This window comes from Danaus plexippus, chromosome Z (genome assembly GCF_018135715.1).
Source record: "Danaus plexippus chromosome Z, MEX_DaPlex, whole genome shotgun sequence".
In the NCBI taxonomy this organism is placed as follows: Eukaryota; Metazoa; Arthropoda; class Insecta; order Lepidoptera; family Nymphalidae; genus Danaus; species Danaus plexippus.
In genome coordinates, this window is record NC_083559.1 from 12,259,866 (window position 1) to 12,286,043 (window position 26,178).

General features: G+C 31.9%; 4 protein-coding genes across 5 annotated transcripts; 3 read left to right on the forward strand and 1 right to left on the reverse strand.

The window, feature by feature from the left end:
• The first annotated feature begins 1,450 nt into the window (after positions 1–1,450).
• LOC116777488 (cytosolic 10-formyltetrahydrofolate dehydrogenase) lies at positions 1,451–9,351 on the forward strand. Its single transcript, XM_032671054.2, has 15 exons — positions 1,451–1,598; positions 2,311–2,452; positions 2,648–2,745; positions 4,659–4,795; positions 5,028–5,179; positions 5,303–5,421; positions 5,873–6,139; positions 6,215–6,819; positions 6,903–7,230; positions 7,463–7,625; positions 7,791–7,909; positions 8,015–8,212; positions 8,336–8,508; positions 8,701–8,900; positions 9,137–9,351. Exons 1-15 carry the CDS (start codon positions 1,572–1,574, stop codon positions 9,190–9,192), a joined length of 2,784 nt encoding a protein of 927 aa, XP_032526945.2. The 5' UTR covers positions 1,451–1,571; the 3' UTR covers positions 9,193–9,351.
• Positions 9,352–10,917: 1,566 nt separating this feature from the next.
• On the forward strand, positions 10,918–12,124 carry LOC116777378 (NADH dehydrogenase [ubiquinone] 1 alpha subcomplex subunit 7-like). The gene is made up of 4 exons (XM_032670890.2): positions 10,918–11,078; positions 11,151–11,239; positions 11,319–11,420; positions 11,961–12,124. The coding sequence occupies exons 1-4, from the start codon at positions 11,013–11,015 to the stop codon at positions 12,028–12,030; spliced, it is 327 nt and encodes a 108-aa protein (XP_032526781.1). The 5' UTR covers positions 10,918–11,012; the 3' UTR covers positions 12,031–12,124.
• A 29-nt stretch (positions 12,125–12,153) lies between these two features.
• Positions 12,154–23,010, reverse strand: LOC116777376 (bromodomain-containing protein homolog). Of its 2 annotated transcripts, none has more exons than XM_032670889.2 (23): positions 22,298–23,010; positions 21,795–22,034; positions 21,418–21,561; positions 20,929–21,022; positions 20,696–20,797; positions 20,296–20,434; positions 19,440–19,539; positions 19,180–19,266; positions 18,789–19,008; positions 18,251–18,347; positions 17,645–17,822; positions 17,291–17,454; positions 16,965–17,167; positions 16,692–16,780; positions 16,273–16,405; positions 15,905–16,015; positions 15,317–15,403; positions 15,001–15,106; positions 14,655–14,747; positions 14,379–14,471; positions 14,049–14,163; positions 13,589–13,686; positions 12,154–13,401 (listed from the first exon to the last, which is right to left on the reverse strand). In XM_032670889.2, exons 1-23 carry the CDS (start codon positions 22,745–22,747, stop codon positions 13,071–13,073), a joined length of 3,474 nt encoding a protein of 1,157 aa, XP_032526780.2. In that variant the 5' UTR covers positions 22,748–23,010; the 3' UTR covers positions 12,154–13,070. The 2 variants fall into 2 exon arrangements, with proteins under 2 accessions (XP_032526780.2, XP_032526779.2); XM_032670888.2 differs by having other exon boundaries at positions 19,431–19,539.
• A 234-nt stretch (positions 23,011–23,244) lies between these two features.
• LOC116777898 (uncharacterized) lies at positions 23,245–26,169 on the forward strand. Its single transcript, XM_032671690.2, has 3 exons — positions 23,245–23,678; positions 24,372–24,614; positions 24,799–26,169. Exons 1-3 carry the CDS (start codon positions 23,404–23,406, stop codon positions 24,956–24,958), a joined length of 678 nt encoding a protein of 225 aa, XP_032527581.2. The 5' UTR covers positions 23,245–23,403; the 3' UTR covers positions 24,959–26,169.
• Positions 26,170–26,178: the final 9 nt, after the last annotated feature.

Here is a 26,178-nt window from a genome sequence, read left to right on the forward strand (position 1 = left end):
TTATTGAAAACAGTACAATATTTTCCAATTACTTTTGATTGTTCCATTTGTACATTCAGATACTAAATATTTATGGGTTGATTACATGTTGAAGAATTGTTTACTATAAATTTGGCGGCAAAAAGCAATCGATTTGTGTAACGAATATATAAATAAAACTTATTAAAACTATAATTCCAAAAAACCGTTAACTTTTGTGTGGAAAGCCATGAAATATATTGGCACCAGTGCAATAACCTATCCTTAGAGAGTTTCGAGTTTTTAAGGTTATAAAATTAACGTTCATTATAATAATAATTTCCTATGATTGCATGATTTTATGTTATCGACTTATTTATTTTTTTTTCATGTGAAACATCATTATCTTGGGTATGTCAAAATATTAACTATATGCTTTGTATTACGTTGAATAGATTCCGACAATCGCCAGGTAATTATAGGAACCTTTCCCCTCGATGTCGACATAACTGCTTTGAACCGGTTATATGAATTACTTCACTATCAGCTGATGTTTTTACTACACCGATCGGCGACCTCTGATAATAAGAAATAATATAAAAATATGTTATTAATATCACATAAGTTAAGCAAACAATTTGTTTTATAGCAATTTATGTCATCGAAATACGTCTATATACTTTGCATGTAGTAAAATATAAAATATTATAGATTTACTTTGCTATTTTTCAATGTAATGCTTACAGTGGCTACTGTTATGATTACCAAGAATTAATCTTATGCAACTGAGAGCGATTTTTTCTAATGAATTGTTTGTATATACGTATTAATCTTTTCTAAGGCTATATAAATTTTTAGCATGAATTTAATTATAAAAGCATTACTATTTTATAATCAAAAACCTTCATCCCACTTCCGGTTATTACTTAAACTATGAATGTATGTTTGAGATTGTAAATTAAAACGTGAAAAATTAATTTTTGGCAATAACGGGTACCAAAGAAAGTTTATACATCAACATAAAATCTAATGCCAGTTTATGCTCGTGAAATTTCCAATACTTGCTCATCTTGTTATGTATATATTATAATTTGTATTTTATAACCGTCTGTCTTCCTGCCATTCCATTAATATTATTACATTTACCTTTAATTATTTGTGATCTTAAATTTCATTTTTTTTAAGTAACGTAATGTTTAAAAATGGTCAAAACTACATCAACCTATCTTTAAAAATTTTATGGGCTGAATCTAACATCGTGGATGTTTATATATTTTTTTTAATAAATAAGTTTGTTTAAAACATACCTGATTTTTGAAACTAATCACCCAAACCAAGAATTTAATCTCACCCTCAAACAAAGGTTCACATGGAAATTAGACGAATTACGGTCAAACATCAGCAATAAAATTTAATCGCCACAAAAATATAGATAAGGCAAGAAGTTTTGCATTTCGTTGAAAAAAAAAACACAATATGATAAGGAATGCCAAGTTCGGGGTGAAGACGTTGCTTACTGAAGTTCAGTTTATATAGAAACCAGTGTTTGATTCGCAGTTAGTCGGTTGGCGATCGTCTGACAGTCGACTAGACGAAATTTAAAGACAGCAATCATGCCACCAGTAGCTGTGCCCGAGGAGGTAGGTCCTATATATATACTTTATAATTTTTTGTATACCCCGGTTTTTAATAAACATTTTGTTTAACGTTTTATTGTTTCTATAAAATTTGCGATGTGTTTTTTTATTATTACAACCACTTTGCATGCCTTTCTATATTTAGAAAGGAAGTCAAGATTTGCGATTGCTTTACTATAATTTTATGTTTTGGGCGTATTGTGAAAGTTTTAGTTTATAATTTACTTTATACATATATTTTTTATTTTATAAAGTTTAAATAGGTTTTATGAGTCTTGTTAACAGTGAAAATATTAAGAATTTAAAACGAAGAAATAATTATAGTCTCAAATAAAAATCAGATTATCTATGATTGCAAGTACTTTCTAGTAATCGTAGATTTTTTTTAAATTATAGTTTTATTAAAATTTAACAAATTTTTTATTCCGAATGTAATTACTATTTATAATGAATGACTTCACTTTAAAACATAAAATTTCAATAAAATAAGGAATAAAACAAGTATTGCCTGACAATTAAATAAATTAATTTGATTGTAAGTGAGGAAGCAAGCAACACTATCTTTTAAATTCAATAAAATAATTTAATTTCTTTATCATTATTTAAATCTTCAGTTCTCCTAAATTTTTCTTTATCTGATTTCTTGGCGTTTCTTTTCATTTAACTCCAACTATTATACTATTTTTAGTTATTATTTTAATTTTTATTTTCTTAGCCTTCCAAGAAAAAGCTCCGTGTAGCCATAATAGGTCAGAGTACTTTCGCTGCTGAGGTGTTCAAATTACTACAGAGAGATGGTCATGAAGTGGTCGGTGTATTCACAGTACTCGATAAAGGAAATCGAGAGGACCCGTTGGGTAAATATTAATGCTTTTTTTTTCTTCATAATCTTAGATTTAAAAAAAATGTTTATCTTTAAATGGTCCAACATTTATTGAATATAATCATTAGAGTTATAATACTCTGTTGAATAAATCACAAACTAAAACATATAATTTTAAAATAATTCCATTTATTTCTTTTTTTCTACAAAATTTCGATTGTCCCCGTAGCCACGATCGCAGCCCAGAACGGTAAACCAGTGTTCAAATACAAGACGTGGAGGGTGAAAGGACAAGTTATACCGGGAATATTAGAGGAGTACAAATCTGTGAGTCTAACGTACATTATATATGATATATTACATAAGTTATTATATATTTACGACGTTTACTAGAAGCTAATAAAATAATATTAGCTTTATGTTTAAAATATTGAAGGCAAAAAATGTTTTAGACAGTGACTTTTCCAAGTTTAAATTCCAATAATAATTTGAAACAAAAAAATATATATATTTAGTATTTTATTATGTTTACGCTGTTTCAACAAATTCCGTTTAAACAATAGCGGAAATCAGCCCGTCATGAGCTCGAAGTGTGCCAACATGACGATATTACATCGGGCCACGCACCTACTAAACCTTATGACCTATGATATGTGTTATCAAATAAACCAAATCTCAACGAACTAAAGCATATGTGTCTGATATGTTGAAATAATATTAGTCTAGCGAATATGTAAAATTTCAATAACTATCACCATTTTAGTATAATTACTTAGAAATACAAAAATACTTAATTGCCAAACAGTCACAGATTGCTATAAACTGTGAATGCAACTTCTTTTAATTTATTGATCTATGATTGCTATTATTTTAGATAACTCGAATTCTAATGTTACAATAAGGTTTTTCAACTAATATTTTTACATCAAAGTTTCTGTTGCCAGGTCGCAAAATATAAACTGCATTTTATATTCATTTGTACGTAAATGTTATCTGTTATATTATATTGAAAAGCTAATGATTACATGTATGCAAATAAATAGATGATTGTGTACAGCTGGAAGCAATTTACACTGGACCTTTAGTATCATTTGACTAATATTTTGGTTACAAAGTAAAAACGAACAAAAATTTTTCATATTTTAAATAAACTGATTTTTTTTCGTATTTATATCCGAAAATTACGTTTAATCGTTGCGTATGTGAGGATCGTTTATACATTTTAGTTTTGCTATGCGCCTTTTATCGTCTTAATGTAAAATTCGACTGTACATATTAATTTGAAGATCCGGTTAAAACCGAACGCAACTTGTTATTCGACTTCCCTAATGAATTATTCCATTTGTATTATCTGCTGCCGAAAATGATTTGGGATTTCAAATTGCTTTATGTATATAAAATAATGTCTGTATTATTTTTATTTCTCCCATTAAAGTTAAGTTGCTGCACCTAATTTGATAATCCATAAAAAACACGTATCAACGTTTCTTTATTAGTACGAGTAAACATCAAATACATTAGTTATGAAAATTCAAGTTTAGGTAGTTACTATATTTATAAAAAAGTTCAAATTAATTTTCAAAGTATTGTTAAATACAAATAAACTTTGATTTTATAACTGGTTGAAGAATATTTTTAACAACATCAGTTCTAATATACCTAGTGTAGGAATTTTATTAATAATAATAATAATTCTTAGTAGAAAAACATTTTCGTAAATCAAGATATTAAAGAATATGAATTTTTATAAAAATTAATTTCATATAACCATAATGTCATTTCGTCATTTACGTTTGTAAAACATTATGATAAGTAGGATATTTATTATTATAAAACATTATAACGAAATCGTTATTTTAAATAAGTGATAAACCACGTGTTATCGACGTAAATTAAATCTTAGTTATATAATATTATAAAGTATCACAGATTTAGCAAGACATTCAAAAACATACATTTGTTCGTGTTAACAAACAGAAATTAATACGACGCCTTTGTATTTTTCTGAGATCTTTGTTTAAAGTTATAATAATGAAAGCCAGTAAACGTGTTAAACTGATATCACGTTTTCTACCGTCTAATTATAATATCAATAGTAATTGTTCATACCACACGTATAGTAATTTAATATTCGAACAACATGGCTTAATACTAAAAACTTAAAAAAAAAAACTGATTTTAAAATATTAACAACATATATGTGAGTTTTCGCTTCGACTTAAATAAAAAAAATATTTCAGGTAAACGCCGACATCAACGTTCTACCATTCTGTACTCAATTTATTCCCATGGAAGTTATTCTACATCCGAAATATCAGAGTATCTGCTACCATCCCAGCATCTTACCCAGACATAGAGGAGCGTCGTCTATCAATTGGTAAATATACAATGACTTATCTTTCAGACCAATTAATTATTTTAAAAGTCACTGCTGTTCTACAGAATATTTTTTTTTTTATGTCTCTTACATAACTTCTAGCTTATTATTATTTATAAATATTCTTTGTAGTTAATTAATATTAAATCTTTCATGCAAGAAACTACACATGTGAATTGCCTATGTACAATTTATATTTCTATCAACGAATAAACAATTCTTGTTTATCCAGGACCCTTATCGAAGGTGACACCACCTGCGGTCTCACTATCTTCTGGGCAGATGACGGCTTGGACACTGGGCCCATTTTACTACAGAGAAGTTTTCCTTGCACTATTGATGACACTGTTGACTCACTGTACAATAAATATTTATATCCTGAGGGTGAGTAGTAGAAAGATTTTTTTAATCGAACTGTACATGTTATATATAACAAAGACTCTTTTAATTCCCTGAAGAAGATTATAGTGCTGGTCATGGTGGCTTAATAATATTTTGACATTATAGGCATCAAAGCATTAGCAGAATCTGTGAATATGGTGGCTAATGGAGTAGCTCCGCGGATAAAACAAACCGAAGAGGGAGCTACATACGATCCAGCACTCTTTAAACCCGAGACACATCAGGTATGATTTTTAAAAATCCTTGTTTTATAACACCGTTTTTGAAGTAGAAAAAAACAACTTATAGCAGTCCAAAAAGATCGAATAAGCATTTTATTTAGACTAAAATATTGTCTTGTTAATACTATTATATAATACGTTTTGGAACACTGTATTCAAAGAACAACTGTCTGTAATTATTTAGTCAAACTAGTATTTTAGTCAGATTACATTTAAAATTTTAATAATCACCTGACATGTCCCAAGGACAAAAAAATACGTATTTGAATACTTATATTACAATAACATCAATTTCCATAAACCGTCATACTTTCAGAATTTACATAACATTTGGACTAATGCGTAGTAAATAAAAAAAAAAGTAGAATAAAAAGGAACAATAAAAAACAATACTACTTGCTTTGCATTTAGTTATATTTCAATAATATTTTATTTCTTATAATGTCACATACAGATTGATTGGTCTAAAGGTGGTCTCGCTTTACACAATTTTATACGTGGTCTGGATTCATCCCCTGGCGCTACCACCTTCATAAAACCACAAACCAAAGACGGCGTTGATAAAACCAGTGATGCCAACATTGAAATTAAGTTCTTTGGTTCCTCATTGTGGGAAGCGGAGTACGAAACAGAGGGTGATAAATTATTTATCACAGGATTAAACAAACCAGCCGTGGTACACGCTGATGGTTTATTAATAACAGCTAATGATGGAATTAAGGTAAGTCTGCAAGTTTAATAAATTAACTTTGATTATTACATTATCAAAATCTAATTTACTCTTGGCTTTTTTCAGCTTAACATTCAGAGGTTGAAAGTAAACGGTAAGATGATTAATGCCCAAAACTTTTATAAAGGCAGTGAGAACAAAGTCTCCCTTGATTTAACTGCGGAAGAGAAACAGTTCATAGAAAAAGCACGTGATGTTTGGAAAGCAATATTAAGAATCGAAATAGAAAACGATACCGATTTCTTCGCTTCTGGAGCAGGCTCCATGGACGTTGTCAGATTAGTAGAAGAAATAAAGGATATATCAGAACTCGAATTACAAAATGAAGATATTTACATGAACACAACATTTGAAGATTTTTATAATGCAGCTATACTTAAACAAAGAGGTGGTTCAGGTAGCAAGGAAGTTACTTACGACGGGGTAGAGATGGAAATTAATAAAATGAAAATTAAATTCCCGACGCAACTATTCATCAATGGAGAATTCGTTAATTCTGACGGCGGAAAAACAACAGCTATAGTAAATCCCACAGATGAATCTGTTATATGCAAAGTTCAAGCTGCCACAGTATCTGATGTCGACAGGGCTGTTAAAGCTGCTGAGAAGGCCTTCGAAGAAGGAGAATGGTCCAAAATCAGCGCAAGGGAAAGAGGACAATTATTATTCAAGTAAGTAGAACCAATGTCAACATTAATATTTTTATATCTTCAAAATATTGTGAGAAATATATTAACTAAATCCCATTAATCAGGTTGGCGGATCTAATGGAGCAGCATAAAGAAGAATTAGCCACAATCGAGTCAATAGATTCAGGAGCAGTTTACACTCTAGCACTAAAAACTCACGTGGGCATGTCCATCGAAACATGGAGATATTTCGCCGGCTGGTGTGACAAGATTACAGGTTCAACCATTCCTATTAGCCATGCAAGACCAAATAAAAATCTGACGTTGACAAAAAGAGAACCCATTGGTGTCTGCGGACTGATCACTCCTTGGAATTATCCATTGATGATGTTATCCTGGAAGATGGCCGCTTGCTTGGCAGCTGGCAACACTGTCGTTATGAAACCAGCAGCGGTAAGATTTTATCTACGTTACTCGTACCTTTCAAAAACTTATTTTAATAACACTATTAAATAATAAAAAACGAAACAATAAAAAAACTTTTCTTTCACTCCATATTTTGCTTTAACAATTCCTTCAATCCAATATAGCAATTAATTATTTGTTAGTCGTGTTTTTGAGAAGAGGACAGCGATCATATTCTAGGTAGATGCAAAATGTCTCATATCCATCTTTTACTCCTTAGGTATGCCCACTCACCGCACTCAAATTCGCTGAGTTGTGCGTGCTAGCCGGCATTCCACCGGGAGTTGTTAATATTGTAACGGGAAGCGGAGCCCTGGCAGGACAAGCCCTTGCTGATCATCCTCGTATCAGGAAGCTTGGATTTACTGGCAGTACTGAAATTGGTAAATTATTATTGTTTTTCATTTTTTTGGTAACGTAGCTATTTAAATAATTTCTTTTTTTAACCTTTTCTAAGAAGTTGGTGATAGTAATATGAATGATTGTATTATTTTATTTATTTTAGAGAGATATTGAGTATTTTTACTTATTTTGTATAACCATTGCAGGACAAACTATTATGAAGTCTTGTGCAGCATCAAATTTGAAAAAGGTGTCCTTAGAACTGGGAGGCAAATCTCCATTGATCATCTTTGAAGATTGTGATCTCGACAAAGCAGTTAAAAATGTAAGTGATTTAACTATATTTTATGCGGTTTTCAATAAACCTTGTGTTGACATAACAGAATAAAAGTACGAATGGGACTAAATACACAAATGCCATGTGTTACAGGGTATGGCATCAGTATTTTTCAACAAGGGTGAGAATTGCATAGCAGCCGGTCGTTTATTCGTGGAAGAGAAAATACACGACGAGTTTGTTAGACGTGTTGTGGAAGAAACCAAGAAAATGAGCATCGGAGATCCATTAAACAGAGGAACTGCTCATGGCCCACAAAACCACAAAGCCCATATGGATAAACTTATATCGGTGTGTACATATTTATATTATTTTTAGAAAGCAAACGTTACCTTTGTTCGCTAAAGTGATTATGTTTATAAACTAAATACTTTGTTTATTATTAAATTGTCCTAAAATTGTTATTTTTCACAGTACGTTGAGACAGGAGTAAAGGAAGGCGCAAAACTGGTTTACGGTGGAAAACGCCTAGATAGACCAGGATACTTCTTCCAACCGACTATATTTACTGATGTCACCGATAATATGTTCATTGCTAAAGAGGAATCTTTTGGACCCATTATGATCATTAGCAAATTTAGCAGCAAGTAAGTACATGCTATAGTTTCCTGAAAAATATTTTTAATAATGAAATTGCAATAACATTAAGGTGAAATGATTTTACTATCAAAAAATATTAATAGCATTGTATGCAAAACAAAATGGCACTAATAGAATCATAATTTAATTAATTGATAGATTATAAATATGATAATCTCCGTTACAAATTACTTTATCAGTAACCTGGATGAAGTGATCCGTCGTGCAAACAACACTGAATATGGGCTAGCGAGCGGCGTATTCACGAAAGACGTTTCACGTGCACTGCGCGTCGCTGAGCGCGTGGAGGCTGGTACCGTCTTCGTGAACACATACAATAAGACCGATGTCGCGGCGCCGTTCGGCGGGTTCAAACAGAGTGGTTTTGGAAAGGATCTCGGTAAACATTCTACTTCATAATAACCTAGTTGCCAACGAAATCAATGCCTGCCGTCTTAGTTTTTTCAATCTGTTTACAAAACGCAACGTAAAATCTAAGAGTCACTTTATTACAAGTAAAGTAAACTTACAAATTTTATCCGATGAAGTATTCCAGTGATAGAATTTTACATCTCAAAATTTTATTTAATAACACCTGCAGAATGCAGGGTTAATAATCTTTTGTTATTGTTTCAGGTCAAGAAGCTCTTAATGAATACCTCAAGACTAAATGTATTACTATAGAATATTGAAGAAAACAATAGAAAAATAGACGATTTTAAAATGGGCCACAACATTACAACAAATATTTAAAGACATGAAAAATTTCGATTAAGTTATGTACATAAATGTTATTTTTTTTTTTATTAATTTTATTGAATATAAAAATAAATTAAATATTTTTAATACAATGTTTTTTTTTTCTCACAACAAAAATGACGGGTAAAAATGTTAGGAACGAATTGCGGGCTTATATTCTTATTTGACTGTTTTATCCTTATTTCATTATTATGAAGACATGAACGTGAATTGTGATTTAGAAAATCACTGACTATGGACAGATCTTCGAAATCTAATAAGCAGATACTGAGAATTCAGGTTAGTATTAACGTGAACAAGGCCAGTGACTGGATGTTCTAACAAGATTGTGTTGCTTCAATTTATAAGGAAATATCTTGCTAAATCTTGAAACCTTGCTAATTTGTTAACGCCACTAAAACACAAACTTTTTCTTAGTAATGCCAAAAGGAGTTCGAGTATCTTGAAACCAACTTTTTAGAATTTGTCCTAACAATACATCGATAGCCTTCAGTTAAAATACCTATATTTTACTTTGCTCAAAGCATAAGTCCGGTAGTGTGTGGACTTGAACTGTGTACTTCTGTCACATTTACATAGTTACTGAAAAAATCACCTCATTTCTATGGATTCTGTGGAAAGATTCTAGACAGCCTGGAGTACGGGCTGTAAAGATAGCGTAAAGTAGGTTTTTTTTTTTATAGGGCACTTTTTTAGGAGTGGCACAAATTAACTCCCCATACTCCTCCAGACTCAAGGAAACTTCAATCCTTTGTAGACCTTCCTCATATCAATCACGCCCACATGAAAGGACTGGAACCTTTCGCGTTGGTCTGCGTTTTCTTTTAAGGGGCTTTCAAGGAAAGTGTTAATAGCCTATTACTGGGATAGTGGGTTTTCTACCTATGGTTTCATTTACACCTCTCAGGTGGTATGGTAGTCAAGGACTATCGATTTTTAATATGAAAAAGTTTAAAATAATTAATAATTACAACATATTTATTCCAAAAGTAATCTGAAAGACTTATTTTCAAAACCTTATATCTTAAATTATTCGTAGTATTAATCCACAAAAACTGAAAGTTTCTAATAAATTTTATTTGACTATACTCAGGCCTTATCAAAACAAAAAAATGTAACATAATTCTAACACATGCTAAGTTAAGACGTAATACGTAAGAAGTCGGAGAACGGCTCCATATTTTTTATTAACATATAATAAATATGACAAAGGATAGTTGTAATAATAACTTCTTTTACGTTCATTACAAGTTTCGTCTCACTTCAAAGTTCCAACTTCTGTTTCTACAAGGCTCGAATTTGGCGTTCTATGTATTTACATAGAACACTTGTCAATTGCCTTTATGTTTTATATTTTTTTTTGTATTTATGCTAATTTTACAACTAAGATTTTAGATTTAAATACTGCAACTAATTTTAAAAGAATACCACTTTTTTAGAAATGTCATTAGCATACCTTTCGGTGGTATGGAGGATATGTCCAACGAATAGTAATCTTAGGTTACAAATATGTTTAAAACAATCACATATTGCAAAAAATTAATAATGTTTTTGAACTAAAAAATAAAATAAAACAAGCTTGATAGATATTTTTATTATTTCCGCGTCAAAAATTGGTTCGCGAACGCGATTGTCACGAATGCTTAGCTGATCGCGACCATAATGTGACATACAAATTAATTTTGACATTAGCCTACCTTATATTCAAAATAAAAGATATTTATTGCGTTTCCCTTAAATATAATATTGTAAAATGAGTAAGGTTAACTTCAGGGATATATCACCAATTTTACAAGCATTTAGAAATTTCCTACTCGGTGTAAGTATTACAAGAACATTTTTTTATTGTTATGTAACCTATACATAATAAAATACAGGATATTTTTTTTAGAGAAAATTAACAAATCCCTTGAGGTTTGAGCCATTAATTGCAGCGAGAACTCAACCGCCTCCACAGATTCCTGATGGAGTTAGTCACAAGTATGTTTCATTGGCTTTATAACGTTAATATTAAGAGACGATGTATGTTATACTCATATTGATAATTGATTTCAATTAGACATGCTCACAACTATTACTACACTCGTGATGGTCGACGAGAAGTCATGCCTCCTCAGGATGTGACACAGCTGTTGATTCCTGACAGTAGTGCTGACAAGGGGTAAATATATACATTACACAGTTCCTTGGAATGAAAGTAATATTCGAACTTTATACAATACTAAAAATCATAGTAAATCACTTAATTTTTAAATTCTAAACACCAATTCCTAAATATTTCCCAATTTCCAACAAAATATCAACTGGTATTTAAATTTGTGTTATTATAGTATATCAAAAATATAATGAAGCTTTATGCAACATTTACATTCTAGTAGACTTTCCATTTATTTATAAATTTTAGTTCCCTATTCATTAAATTCAATTAGAACTGTTATAATCTTTTAGTCATTCCTGCTTATACTATAACTGTATTTACCCTACATATATATATCTATTTTATACCCATTTTATGATAAAATTTATAATTTGATCTAAAATGTTTGTATTTTAGTTAGTTTATATTTGAGACTTATTTTCAAACCTCATCAGTATAACGATGATTCTACAGTGTCTAAGTCAAAGGATGTCACATTATTAAAATGCCATAGATATATATTATATCGAAATTACTCATGCTGTTTGTTATATATTTTCACAGAACTCCTAAAACAGCTGCAAATGCCATGCCAAAGCCTGGAGCCATATTCCACTGGGACAAACATTATTAGTATCATTACTTGGCTTATTAAACAACAGTGTAGTTCTGTCCGTAGCTTGTGTTTAATAGAACTTATGGCTTAATAAACCTTTAAAAAAAACTTCTTTTATTTTTTAATTTATAATAAAATCAGTTTCGGAAAGTTCATATTTTATTACAAGAAAACAACACAGTAATTAACACTTACAAAAATAACATTAATTACAGCTCCAGATTTGTATTTAGATTAACAGTAGTCACATTAAAAGCTTTGAAAAAACTATCTCCTGTAGATAAACAACTCGTCTCCTTATAAACATAATTACTATTCAGAACATAATAACTACTAAGGATAGATTACAATCTCATATATCTATATAAGCCGCCTAACTTGAAAATTAATTTTTATATTAATGTAATACTATTCCAAAAAAAAAATCTTAGAAACAACTGTAAACTCATGCACAACATTTAATAATTAAAAAGCTTTATTTCATTAGTTCACGGACTAATTCCTTATAATCTTTCATGTATATTTTTTTGTTATTCTTAATACAATTATGTAGCAATACCGCTCTAATAAAATGTCAACCTTACATGTCAAAATTTCAGAGAAAATTCATTTATTCTTTAAATTTATTATTTGATGTTATAATACATTGTAACTAATACATATTTATATAAACACACCACATTAACATATAACTTCATCTACAATCCAAATTTTAATTATTCTAATGAATAAAGATATTAAAGAATACTATTTATATAAGTCGCAATGATAAGTTATTTTTATTTTATATATTAATATCAGATCTGAGATACTAATAATGTCACGATTAAATTAAAAAAAAAAAACAAACATGCAAATGTTAAGTATACATATTTAAAGTACTTCATGTCAACAATTAACGGCAGAGTTTGCTTGAACTATAATATAATTTTATAAAATGATTATTTTCAATCACTGGAATCTGTGGTGTCGGGTGTTCGTATATGCATTAAAGAGAATGTTCCAAAGGTGAATGCTCGTGTACGAATCGGTCTCCTGGACCGATATCTAAACCTGTGTCATTTATCACCGTCAACCTGCTTCCGGAACTGCATTGCATCACCATAAGCCTTCTTGACAGCCTTCCTGTCGGTCGGTTTCCGTGACTCCACCAGTTTGGCTTCATCTATCTCCTTATCTAGGCCCAAGATTTCCAACTTATTTGGAGGCAGCCATTGCCACGTTCGTTTAACGTCGAAAAATAGAACTAGGTACAATACTGGTTCGTGAGCATAATTCTTCTTGAGGTTCAGTACATCTTGAGGAGGCACTGGTAGAGGAACTCCGTTGTATATGTAACCTTTTGGCATCTTCGGATCTATTATTAGTGCGGGATACCAAGGATAGCCTCTGTAATAAACATCAAATGCTTATATCTTTACCAAGTTCATATTAAATGTAACATTATCTCTGCTTTATATTTGACCACATTCTATTGAAGAGTTATGATGTATAATAATGCAAAACAAACTTGTCTTGACGTAATTTTTGTATAAAATTAAAAAAAAACAATAAGTAAGTTATGACAATAATTTACCTGCACTTTGCCCATACTAACTGCAACGGCTCAAGCAGAACATCTGATTGTGTCACTTTCACCGGAGTCTTGGACGTAGAAGATCTTGTACCACGGCCCTTTTATAGTAAAAAAAAAATTAATAAACATAATTAACTTTAAATATGTGGAAGGATAATTGCCTCATCTGATGACCTTAAAGATTATGTAACTGTATATGCTATACAGAAAATGTAAATTTGCCTTTAGGCACTAATTTAAAGTAAATACAACAATGTATGATCACTTAGAGAATTTTAAAGCGAATTAATCATGTCCTTGTACGACCTAAGGTAATATCACTATAACAATACAATTACAAGTTAAAACCAACTCTATCCAACAAAGATTAAAGCTGTATTGCCTTGAATGAACAAAAAGCATTAAAAACTGCGTCACGCTAAAATAGACTCATATTATAATGTTATAAGTTGTTAAATACCTTGACGGGTGTTGCTGGCTGAGTGCGGTCGACTCCCTCATCGGCCCGACGGCCGCGACGTCTGGGCTCCGGACCGCGGCTTTCTAACGAATCCAACGTTTCATTGTAACTAGAACTGAGAGAAATATAATAATATACATATATTAATTAAGAAATACCACAATACAACGCTAACAATCACTTTATAACTGACTTATGAAGAGAAAATATATCGTAAGTTTGAAAAACGGAATGCTATTGAAGCCATAGCATAAAAAAAAAACAGGATTAAACGTGAGATATAGATAATTAATACACAGATAATTAATACTATTAGGTTTAATTGTTTACCCTTCGCTGGAACTGTCATCGCCAGATCTATCGTCGTCATAGTGTGTGCACGAGGAACATGACTGCGACCACGCTGAACTACTGCTTGACGACCTGCTCAAGTATACGTGGTCAATAAATACCTCTGTATGTGCCTTTTTTGGAAGTAAAACTTATTATTCTAACTTATATTTCTTTAATAAATAGATATGTTAACAGAACATCATTTAGTGTTTATTGAAACATTTTATTTGGCATAGAAAACGGTTTTTTGTACTTATATATGATAAAATTTACCTTGATAGTGCCAAATCGCTATCCGAGCCGACTTCCCCGGGAGGACCGCGGTATTGAAGGAACGATGCTCCTCCTAGGACCTCCGAGTCCCCTCTGATAGAATGTATTACATGGAATTAACATATTATGTGAAAAATCTATGATAAAATACTCACATTAGAAATTAGGACAAATAAATTGTTCCTTAAAGATTAGTAACAATTTTATATATTTTACTTTAATTTGTGAGGACTCACTTATACTTAAACAAGGGCTTTGAAATTTCTCAGTCCATAATAAATAACCAGCATATATCGACCCCTAGTGAAATAGTTGAATGTACTGTTTACATATACATTTCAAATACCTGAATAGATCTGTTGTCTTGTCTTGTTTCCGTGGACGACCGCGACCCTTCTTCCTGGGCGAGGGTTCTGTGTGTCCCAAGCTGGCTGATAGTGTTGGCAAAGTGGCTAGTAATATAAAGTTATGTTTATTTTTCGGAAAATTAAATTGAGACTTGTTTGGACAGAATATAATAAACAAAAGTTATACAGAAGTAATATGGTATGATTTAAAAAGCTTTGACAATATCGTCAGCGTGTTAACTAAAAATATGGTTCAAACTTGAATAGACGTAACATGTGTATAAACTAAGGGTCACAATAAAATGGTCATCATACCATCAGAACCAAAACTCTTCGGAGGGGTGGTTATCGAGGGCGTCACAAGCAAAGTAGGTTTTCTCAAACCACCCAGCAGTCCTAGACCTGTTCATAAGATTTTTATAACATTTTAATCATTCAATATCCACAAATCCTACTTGCATATAATTACAACAGATAACTGGATTTTCATAAAAAAAAAAATTGTAAAGAAATTGAATGAGCAATGCAATTATTAAAATAAATTTAGATTTACAATTTTGACATAACTTTTATGTAAATGTGTTTTTACAAGTTTAAAGGGCTTTTGACCTATTAAGGCTAGTCTTTGGGAAAAATTTTAACACAGTTGCAATTACATCAATTATATGAACAATAAAAAGAAGGTTTACAATGTCTAGTAGAGCTTGTTCACAAGAAGATTAGGAGAAAATATCTGATACTTAGACCGAAGATATTAACCCAAACATGGGTATGTATATGTATGGGTGACACTTATGTGAGAGTACATATATATGTATATGTGTGTGTAGGAATGTATGTGTATGTGTGGGTGAATAAGATAGCATTTTTGTATAATAAATTATATAATTTTGGACTACATACCAGTACTTTCCAGTTGCTTAGTTGGTGACTTTTCTGGTGTGACCAATTTTTGTGTTCGCTCAACAGTCTTCGATTTAACTATAGGAGCTTCTGAATCCGTCGTCGGAGTATCTGTGGTTATATCATAAAAATATATTGAACTAAGAAATTACAGTTACAACTAACCTAAGGACAACTAACTAATCTGTCCTGGTGCTTTTATAGTACCATAGATAATAAGAAAATACATATTTAATCCTAATAAAATCTAAATACCTCTATATTTCTGTAACATTTACAACACGAGTTAAGCATTCTGTTTAAATTAGAATTAGTAATTAGTAGTATCTTAGGGTAAAAACAATTTCAATTAGTCATTATAACATTACCGTTGTCTCTGAGTGGTCGAGGCGACACGTGTCCCCCTCTCCCGCGGCCCCTCCGCCCCCTCCTGCCCCTACCACGACCGCGGCCACGCCACCAATTGCGGTTCACCTTGCTCTTAGCCGGCGACGGCTCGCGCTAAAACAATTCCAAATATTATAATATTAATTAATTATAACAGGATTTTTTTTATAGTTAATAGTAATGAATATATATGTATAAAATTAAATCTTTAAAAGGCATATAAAGATAAATTTATTTTTATTGCATAATCCTAGTTTAAAGGTTTGGAAAGCGTTTCGAGAGTCGGATAGTATTCAATGTAAGGTCAGTGTCAGAACGATTTTCAATGCAAGGAACGTCGTCGTTATAAAGCTTAGTTTAAACAATTATAAATTATTTAATAACTAAATATGTTGTATACCGCATTAATGTCGTCGTCACTGTCTCTCAATGCGCTGGTGTGTCGTCGTTCGCTACGTGCCAGGGAGACGCCGCGCTCGCTTCGAGTATCTATAGTATAATATAAGAATTAATGTCATATAGATAAAACTCCTTAAATATTATATATGTGACAAAGGTAACCCATTATTAAGTTATAAACAAATGTACTTAGATTTTCAATTTCGGGGAACCACTAATAATCACATATTAAATTAAATATTTGACATTGGATGTGTAATGTAAATATTCTAACCGGCTGTACGATCGCTGTCGCTGCTTGTGTTTCTTACACTCCTGCGCCTAGACTGTGTGTGTTTCTGTGCGTGTGTGCGTCCGGGTGTGTAAGTTTCCTCTGCGTCCCCTTCCCCTGCCAGCGACGGCAGACCCGCCTCTATGACGTCACGACGTGCTTGACGAAATATAGACGTACACTGCTCCCTCATCTTGACACCAGCTCTGAATGGTTATATTTTCTTAGTAATATATAGTATTACAAATATTATAACTAATTTATACGTTCTGATAATAATTTTGTTGTTCATAATGTAGCAAAGTTTATAAGAAACTTCTGAATCTTACTTGTAAAACACTGTATCCTTTTTATTATATGTGAGGCAGTTGTCTATCATTAGTTGGAAATCTGCCTCTACGTCATCTATGGTCTTATAAATGCCTCTGTCCAATTTCTTGCCCATGGTACTTAAATCCATGGGATGCTTTACGACGGTGCTGTAATCTGGAACCTAGAAATGTAATAACATTAAACCTATATATACACCTATATATATACAGCACATATACAGATTTACGTTTAAAATATTCCGAAACAAATACATGTTCATGTTCAACTTTTTTATTATGAAATATAATAACATCAGTTAAATATCTCACTATCTCTATCCCACTTTATATTTTTATATATAGCTGTCTCACCTCTAGCGGGTCGACCGGCTCCGTGAACACGTCACTGTGGTCAGCGTGTCTCATCATCCGCAGCATCTTGCTCAGCATGGCACGTTCAGGTCGGAGCGTATGCAATACACAGCGTTCCCAAACACGAGTGTATTCCGCCTTGAGACGCTCTCGTTTACGTACCAACTCACACAGCAATCTGAATGTTACAAAACATGTTATTACACTGTCTCATAAATAGTTATGAGACTATTAATTATAGTTACATTATTATTATTATAAATATAAAACTTTAACTTATTAAATAACATTATTTTTATCTGACCCTCCAATGTTGCCATTCACAAACAGAATGACGACGCGGTAGCATACTTACCAACATGTACCATAGATGGATTGCCAGATTGATAATTAAAGATATAATAAACTAGATGTATATTAACAGTAAATAAGCATAACAAGAAAAAAATACGACAAAGTACATATATAGGAAGTGAATTATGTTCTGAGATTATGTAGACATAATTTTTTAATCGTGAGTTATGTAATAACTAAACGAATATATGGTAATGTACATATATACATATGTAAAACAATTATAAGAAATATGTATGTATTATATATTACCTAGCCCTCTCCAGATCTTGTCTTATCCGCTGCCAGTACTTGAGTTGATTGCAGAGTTCTCGTACATTCACAGTGCCATCTTGGATACCTCGGCTCCCTATAAATATTTACATGAAACGGTCCTCTCATTTTATATAGGAAAAAATATTAAGAAAACTGGTAAAATAATTTGCCAAAGAAAATAGGTATGAATGTCATGAAATCATCAAATTTAAAGGAGGTAAGAAAGCAAAATAGCAGCGCTGTTTTTATTTTTAAGTGTTAAAACGAAGTATAGTGCAGATGAAGGAAATTTGTTATGTTGTTGGGACTAGTGAAATAGTAGCCTTTAACCTACAGACGGTACCGATCATAATATACGGATATGTGAAATTTAGTTCAAATAATTAATCATTAGTTTTAATTAACTGTGAGTTTTATTTACTGGAGTGGATATATTCAATGTGGATTTTATAATATCAGTAATATATTATGTAAATTTACTAGATACTCCAGAGGTCTATAATCATATAGAAGTCTAAACCGTGTTGACCCTCACCGTGATGGCTGGTCAGGCTTTGTAGCCTCCTAAGGAGTGGAACCCCGTTCCTGCTGTGTCTTTTGAGGGTCCAGTAAGCGAGAAGTCTTTTCATCAGCTGTGCTCTAGCCGCGGGCGTCCCGTGTGACAGTTGGGCAATCTCAGCAACACGTTCAGGTGGTAATGTCGGCACCAACACTACCGGCGCCCACGTACGCTTCAACGCTAACACTCTCCGAGCCTATAAAATCAATTGGATGTTAAAAAAAATCACTGCAGATTTGTGTTTATGATATCAACGATATACTATCTTGCGACAATAAAACATTAGAATTTTACATGATATCCAATAGATAGTGATTTAGATAGTTAAAATGTAATTAAGTAATTATGTCTTGGAAGAATATCACACCTGTTTTATCTTCTCCCTTCCTTTCTGTCGTATGGAAGTCAAATCTGAAGATTTACTTTCACCTTCCGACTCCAAAGCTCTCCTCTCCTACAAATTACTTCGATTAAACCAGACACAAGTACATATCATGCTATATTTAACTTATTAAAGCATTTCAATACTTAAACTCATTTTATTATATCCATTTCATAATTGAGTGCATGAAACTCTTTAAATAAATTTACTCGTACACGTCAAAATACAATTTAAACCTGTAATACATGTGCTGGTGTGTGTGCATCACAGTACGCCATTTTGGCCACCTGAACTGGTTGACTGGGATCACGGCCAGATCCGGCCGCTTCCATCTTCATATACAAACTACAAGAGAAACAATGTAAATTAAAAAACATTACATAACATAACTCATATGTTATATCTGATGAATCAAGAACATTGACTTGACAGGAATAACAAATTTTTTTACGTTAACATTGACAAAATATTCAAAGATTCCAGTGCGAATGCAGCCTTAGCTTACAAAAAAAAAAAGAATTAAATATAACTCAGCAATAGTTATAATGGTGTGACTTAACTTGATTTGGACTAAGAACTAGTATTGGATAACATTTTTCAAATATTATCTGATATTTCAAGTAATTTGCAGCATTCGTGTTGACTGCAAGCCCAGTGAAAAAAATCTGATGAAAATTTCGAAGTCATTAAAATGAAAATGTAATCTATATACATAACTTGAATCAGAAAACTTGTAAAACTACTGTATAACACCAAATATTAAAGCAAGGCCTTCCTTCATATTTTACTAAAATGTATTACTGCAGCTAGAACATGGGCTGGCTCGACCGGGTAAGTACCACCCTCTCGCCGATCAGAAGATCAGCGTGAAGTAGCCTAAAGTGACCGCATTTCGTCCGATGAAAGAGAGTTCCAGTTGCCCATCCCCTTTCGCCACGATTTCCTTTCCCTCTTCCCCAATCAAGGGTCGCAAAACATCCTCAAAACTTTGTCCCTTATGTTCATGAGCGACGGTACTACCACCATCAGGTAGGCCGTCTGCTCGTTTGCCCCCTTTATCATAAAAAAAAAATGTTCAATACTAAATTAATATAAACTAACCCGGCCTGCTGGGCGCATGTGACATGGAAGGCGCTGTAACAGTTGCTACGGTGACATTGTATGCAAGCACCAGCACCCCGCTGCTTGCACACCATACACTGAAGCTTCCAACGAGCAGCCGGAATCATCTCTATTGAATCTGTTAACAAATAAAATGTATTCTCTGTATGAAGGTCTCCTTTTTTTTATTGATTTCATGACTTGCTTAATTTATCTGAACTTGAAATACTCAAACAGAAAAAAATATGAAATATATGTTGCTACAAATACATTTTCTATCGTCCAAGACAAGTTAAGAAAGCCATCTATCTTTAAGAAAGAAACTAATAAGGGTAAACGCAAAGCGACTACGATTATTTAATTTCAGTATTACAATTAATATAATATTTATTTCACTTGCCAATAGGTTCCAAGAACACTGTATTTGCAAAGCGAACTTCTGGTATCCAGAGGGCGCAGACGACGTGCGCCCAAGTGCCTTGATCTGTCTGCTTGAATGCTCCTAAGAAAAAAATTATTATAAAATCTTAATTACAACTGAAGATTAATAAAAACATCTACAGGGTTGGAACATTTTCCTAGACCCTACTAACGATAGCTCTGTAAAAAGTTTAAATAAATTAAAACTTGTACCTCCAGTGTTGGGACATAGCACACAGTTAACAAGTCGTGATGGTGATTGAAGACAACGTCTGCACAACCATTGTCCCTCTGGTATATATGGCACCTTAAATATTTTAATAAAATATTAACAACTTAAAGAGATAACTACATGGTTAAAAGAAACATTTATAAGATCGCTCTGCTTAATTACAGCCTCAAAGTTCAATGTAGAATTCCCTCACTAATCCTTCCTTTACTTTCTTGGCTAAAGAAGTGATTATTCAGAATGTATATATACTTTTGTACATATATTTCTATATATATGTATATTTTTCAGGCAAAAACCAGACTACAATCCCATCAAATACATACTAACATTGTTACTTTAACACCAAACAGGTTTTGTTGGAAATTCACATTTATTGAAACAATTTTTAAATAATAAGTTGGATTTAACAGTGGAGAACATATTATGCCAGTATTATAAGGAAACAATATAAGTATAGAGATATAGATCACCCCATAACAATCCTGGTGGACGGCCAGGTTACACATATCACAAAACAGGATCACATTGGTGTTCTGGCATTCCCCGTCCATGCATATACAGCACACAGCATCTTCGTCCACCGTTGCCGCAGGTTGCTGGCCGTTCTGTGTAGCCTAAAATTTACAAATTTTCCTATTTATAGTACAACTACTTCCTAGATCATGTCATAAATTAATGCATTGATTTTTTTATATCTTTTTACCTCAAATCTCTTAATCTCCTTAATATTCTATTAAGTCAAATATAAATAAAATATTATATTCATGACATATTTTAAGATAATTGGATAAGATATTTTAAATTTTGTCTTATAACTATAAACTATAACAGAATATATGTAGGACACCTGAAAATATGATTCCTTTTCTAATCTATCCATGAGTAGCTCCAGGGTATCTACGGAGACGGGTGGTAGACCTTGTTTGGTTCTGTTCTTATTGATAATGGCCAGCCAGGCTGTGTCTTCTTCATCAACATCATATTCCACTTCACCATCCAATTCCTCGGCCGACTTCTCTATGAAACGTATGTATGCATTTGGCCGAGGTGGTGCGTCACATACCCGTGCATTATAATCTGGTATTAGCTGCAATAATTTCATAAATTTAGGTTTATACCAAAATTCTATATTAAGATTTACATTTTCCTATTTTGAGTGAATAAATGAATAATAAATATACACTACTGACTTTTAACCAAAATTAAAATGAGTCTGTTATACTAAATAATTCTGTACTGATGAGATTAATAAAGTAATTACTACATAAATATTTTCTTATCAAAGACACTTTTGTGATTGCAAGTATACTAGAACATAGATACTGTCTCTTGAAAATAACAAAATCTTACACGGAATGTAGCCTCTGGTAATTTAACATGAGGCTCTGATGGTGGCTCTACAAATGGCATAGGCTTTTCTAAATCTGCATTTTTTCTCTCCCACTCTTCCAATGAAACTATAGGCAGTGGCTGGTCAATTGGTATTCTACTAATTTTTCCATCAACTTCAAACTGCACCACTTTTTGTGCCTCAGCAAAAGTCAAAGCTTCCTTAGGTGGGCTTTGAAGTGCGATATCTCCAGTAGGCACAGCAGCTCGAGTTCTGCCTTTCTTGCGACTGCTTGCAATTGAAGGTGTCGCCGGTGTTGGATTGTCATGGTCATAGTTTACTAAGTGATATTGCAAACCACATAAACTCTTGTATACTTTATCACATTTCTCTAGTGGACACTGATACGGAGGAGGCCTGTTCTGACGCAATTTTTTGCAGAATTCAAAGACATCAAAATCCAAACCCATTTTGATATTAAACGTTGTCAATAAGCCATAGCAGCCCAATTAAAAAGGTTTGTATTATTAGAATATACAGGTGCGAAAAGTTAAACAAGAGCCATTGGAGGTTGAGATATTCGATGTCACGCTTTTTACAGTAAATACTAGTTTCCTAAGAAAGTGAAAGGTTTATAGCGCAATTTAAGCGAGAAAACATCACATTTTAATTCGACAGAAGACAAGCAAACAGCAAACCCGACTCCCGAGTCCAAATTTTGAACTGACAAAAGTGTTTGACAATTATCGATAAACTGTGTCTTACAATTGTATGTACCTATATAGCATTTGCTGCAAAAAAAAAAAAGACAAACGTAATAGTAAATAATATATATTAAAAATACTACATATTTCATGTTTGTAATGAAACTTACTTTATTCACTATCTATCTTAACATAAAGCAGCTATACAAATAATGTTAAATTCCAGAAAATTCTGTATCTGTGTTTCTGTTAAATCTATTACATTATAAATTTCTAGAAGTCACGAATTGTCAGTCCTTGTTTTGTATAAACATTTATTTTCAAGTCGCCAAGTACTTGTTGTAGTAAAAATTCAGCTGTTATTTGACGAATTACTACAGTTATTTCATAAAAAGCGCGTAAAACAGATTGTTTTATGAAAAATGGATATCTACGGCTACTCTTCATATCCATACAATCAATCAGATGAATTGGCGAAACAAATGTTTGCCCAACAAGCTTTAGCTTCATCAGTTCGAGGAATGGAACAACCCCATGATATGCCGGCACCCTCAGGATCCCCATGGAACGTTCAGGGTATACCTTGGAGTATGCAGTCACCTCCAAATTTAGTTCATTTTACTGCTCAGACTCCGGATACTAAAGTGACTACAATAGTACATTGCAAAAGAAAAAGTCTTGACGTAGATCCTCCAATGTAAGATATAAAGATATCTTGTTTTTTTTATTTAAGCCTATATTACGTCTAAAATTCTGACTCCATTTAATCTTTTCTATTATCATAGTAGTTTTTAGTATTACAAATTTATAACAATGATATAATTCTTTTTAATTTTGATAGACAAGTGTTAAATTTTTGAATGACTCACAGATAACTCTTTACATGACCAATTTAAATTACTGTGTAAATCATTTACATTTTACAATTTTGCTTTCTTGAAATAATTGCCTTAGTAAGATAGAGACTAATGTTCAAAATTCAAATCATCCTTAAAATATGTCACCTAAATATTTTTGTATAAATTATTGAATGAAATGAGTGGAATGTTATACTGGCAGCTAATGGCAGTACAATGCCCAATAGAGTCGAGGTTTTATTGTTTAATTGCTCGCCCAGTTAGCTGGAGTGGTTTTTATCACAAAAAAAGGTTTTGATCATACCATCAAATTCAATTTTAGGGCCAGAAAACAGATGTCAAAAAAAATGGCCGGTACGGAAACACTGAAGTTGCTTCACTTAATTTTAAACCAAGAGCTTTTTTTCGTGCAAAACAAGAAAAAATCTCCTAAAACACATGTATTTAACTAAGATAATTATTCTAGCAAATTTATTCACTAAAATTGAGTGCCAGGAGATATACAGAGCATAAATAATTTTTTGTTGTTTTAGACCAGCAAAACAATTTATAACAGAGGAGAAAATGGCAGCTCATCTCAATGCTTTGCACATATCGTCAAGTTACACACAACACTCCTTAGCTAGTGAGGATGTGATGGAGGTAGTTGTGGACCCAACAGCACCAGTTACAACAACTAGCATCAGCGAAAAACTCAAGGGGCATACCATTGTCCTATCAGATGACGTGAAAAAGATTCAAGATGAACCCATAATACCAGCGTCACTCATTGAAAGGTACATGTTACATAATATGACATATTTCCAAGTAAAATTTAATATCCAGACATATCTAAATAATGTACTCGATTCTAAACTACATGATCACTGTTAAAGGCTTGTGAAAGGTTTTTTAAGTTAAGATTATTTAATAGAAATTTTATTCACTGTACAATTAATTAACTGTTAGACTTTTTTTCAGACTACAAAAACCACAGATGTCTCTTGTAGTTTGGAGACCAAAAGAGAATATTCTAGAAAAGATGAAAGAAGAGAAAGACGTAGACTCCGAGGAGGAGAAACTGAAGAAGAGAAATGGTGTCCTTGTGGTAGAACATTCTAGAATGGATATGGAAATGTGACACTGTTTGTCATTATTAATAAATAAATACTGTGTAAGTTTGAAAGTGACGAATATAACAGCTTTTGATACAATTTGATTACAAAACAAAAATATCAAATCCGCATTTGATGTTCTCTCAACTAAATAACATTATTTTACTTCAAATATAACATTATGGTGTACTTTTAATGTACGTTCACTAATTGGCCACTGTCATTTTGATTTGTATTTACTGTCCCAATTTTGGTCAGACGCTTAAAAAACATGTTCTTATAGTTAATGACATTTATATATAAATCAATGTTTATTTAAGAGGAATGATATATGTAAGTGTTTGAATTAATGTGGTCAAATTGGTGAGATAGGCATGATTATGTAAGTAATAAAATTGTGCGTTTTTTTTTGTGATTTTCTTCTTTTGGTGCCTTATAATTTGATGTTTCTCTTCTCCTTTCGATATATTTATGGAAAATACTTATTGGTGGTAACTTGACATTTGAAAATACAGATAGTAAATTTAAAAAATATATAATTGGTATTATTTTTTAAATTCCCATGTATATTGTTTCAGCGTATACTGCCAATGTGTCTAAATAATTTAATGTTAGGGCTTAAGAAAAACATATATTTAAGTATTTTGTTGTAATTACTTTGTTAGATCCATTAACCTCATGTGAAATTCTTATCCATATTTCATATTTGATGTTCATTTGTTTCTTTCTATTAACTCAACAATAATTTGTAAATTTTGTTTCTACTATCAACACATAAATGCATTTTGATTTTGTGAATCTTTTTTAAATTAGTTTTTAAGTGACATTGTCATACTTGCATGTAATCATTTTTACCGACCTTGCATGGGATGAATGTGTATGGGTATTGAAGACTGTACGTTTTTTTCTACTATATTAATAATAAAACATTATATATTTGCTGTAGATCTTACAAATAGCGTTTAAATGCATTACTTAACTAAACAATCTTACTCCATAACCTTTGGATTGTTGAGTCAAACTGCATATTTAACATTCTATGAATGTTAATTTAAATTTCATAGCATTGATTTGTGTAATGTAGACTTTTGATAGTAAAATCCTCCTAGTGAATAATTTAGAACTAAACAAGGAATTTTTTAAAGATTTCTTACCATATGACAATGTTTATTCTAACTTTGTAATACATAGAATAGTAGATGATAAAATGTAAGAATAAAGGACTATACAAAATTGATTCTGTTTT

Coding starts and splice junctions, on each gene's coding strand:
- LOC116777376 (XM_032670888.2), bottom strand. CDS start 22,747: ATGGGTTTGGATTTTGATGTCTTTGAATTCTGCAAAAAATTGCGTCAG. Junction 22,035..22,297: donor TACCAGAGGCTACATTCCGT/GTAAGATTTTGT, acceptor AAATTATTGCAG/CTAATACCAGATTATAATGC. Junction 13,402..13,588: donor TTAGTATGGGCAAAGTGCAG/GTAAATTATTGT, acceptor TGTTTATTACAG/AGGCTATCCTTGGTATCCCG.
- LOC116777488 (XM_032671054.2), top strand. CDS start 1,572: ATGCCACCAGTAGCTGTGCCCGAGGAG. Junction 6,820..6,902: donor AGAGGACAATTATTATTCAA/GTAAGTAGAACC, acceptor CCCATTAATCAG/GTTGGCGGATCTAATGGAGC. Junction 7,910..8,014: donor TCGACAAAGCAGTTAAAAAT/GTAAGTGATTTA, acceptor CATGTGTTACAG/GGTATGGCATCAGTATTTTT.
- LOC116777378 (XM_032670890.2), top strand. CDS start 11,013: ATGAGTAAGGTTAACTTCAGGGATATATCACCAATTTTACAAGCATTT. Junction 11,079..11,150: donor TTAGAAATTTCCTACTCGGT/GTAAGTATTACA, acceptor TATTTTTTTTAG/AGAAAATTAACAAATCCCTT. Junction 11,240..11,318: donor CCTGATGGAGTTAGTCACAA/GTATGTTTCATT, acceptor GATTTCAATTAG/ACATGCTCACAACTATTACT.
- LOC116777898 (XM_032671690.2), top strand. CDS start 23,404: ATGGATATCTACGGCTACTCTTCATATCCATACAATCAATCAGATGAA. Junction 23,679..24,371: donor CTTGACGTAGATCCTCCAAT/GTAAGATATAAA, acceptor TTGTTGTTTTAG/ACCAGCAAAACAATTTATAA. Junction 24,615..24,798: donor CCAGCGTCACTCATTGAAAG/GTACATGTTACA, acceptor ACTTTTTTTCAG/ACTACAAAAACCACAGATGT.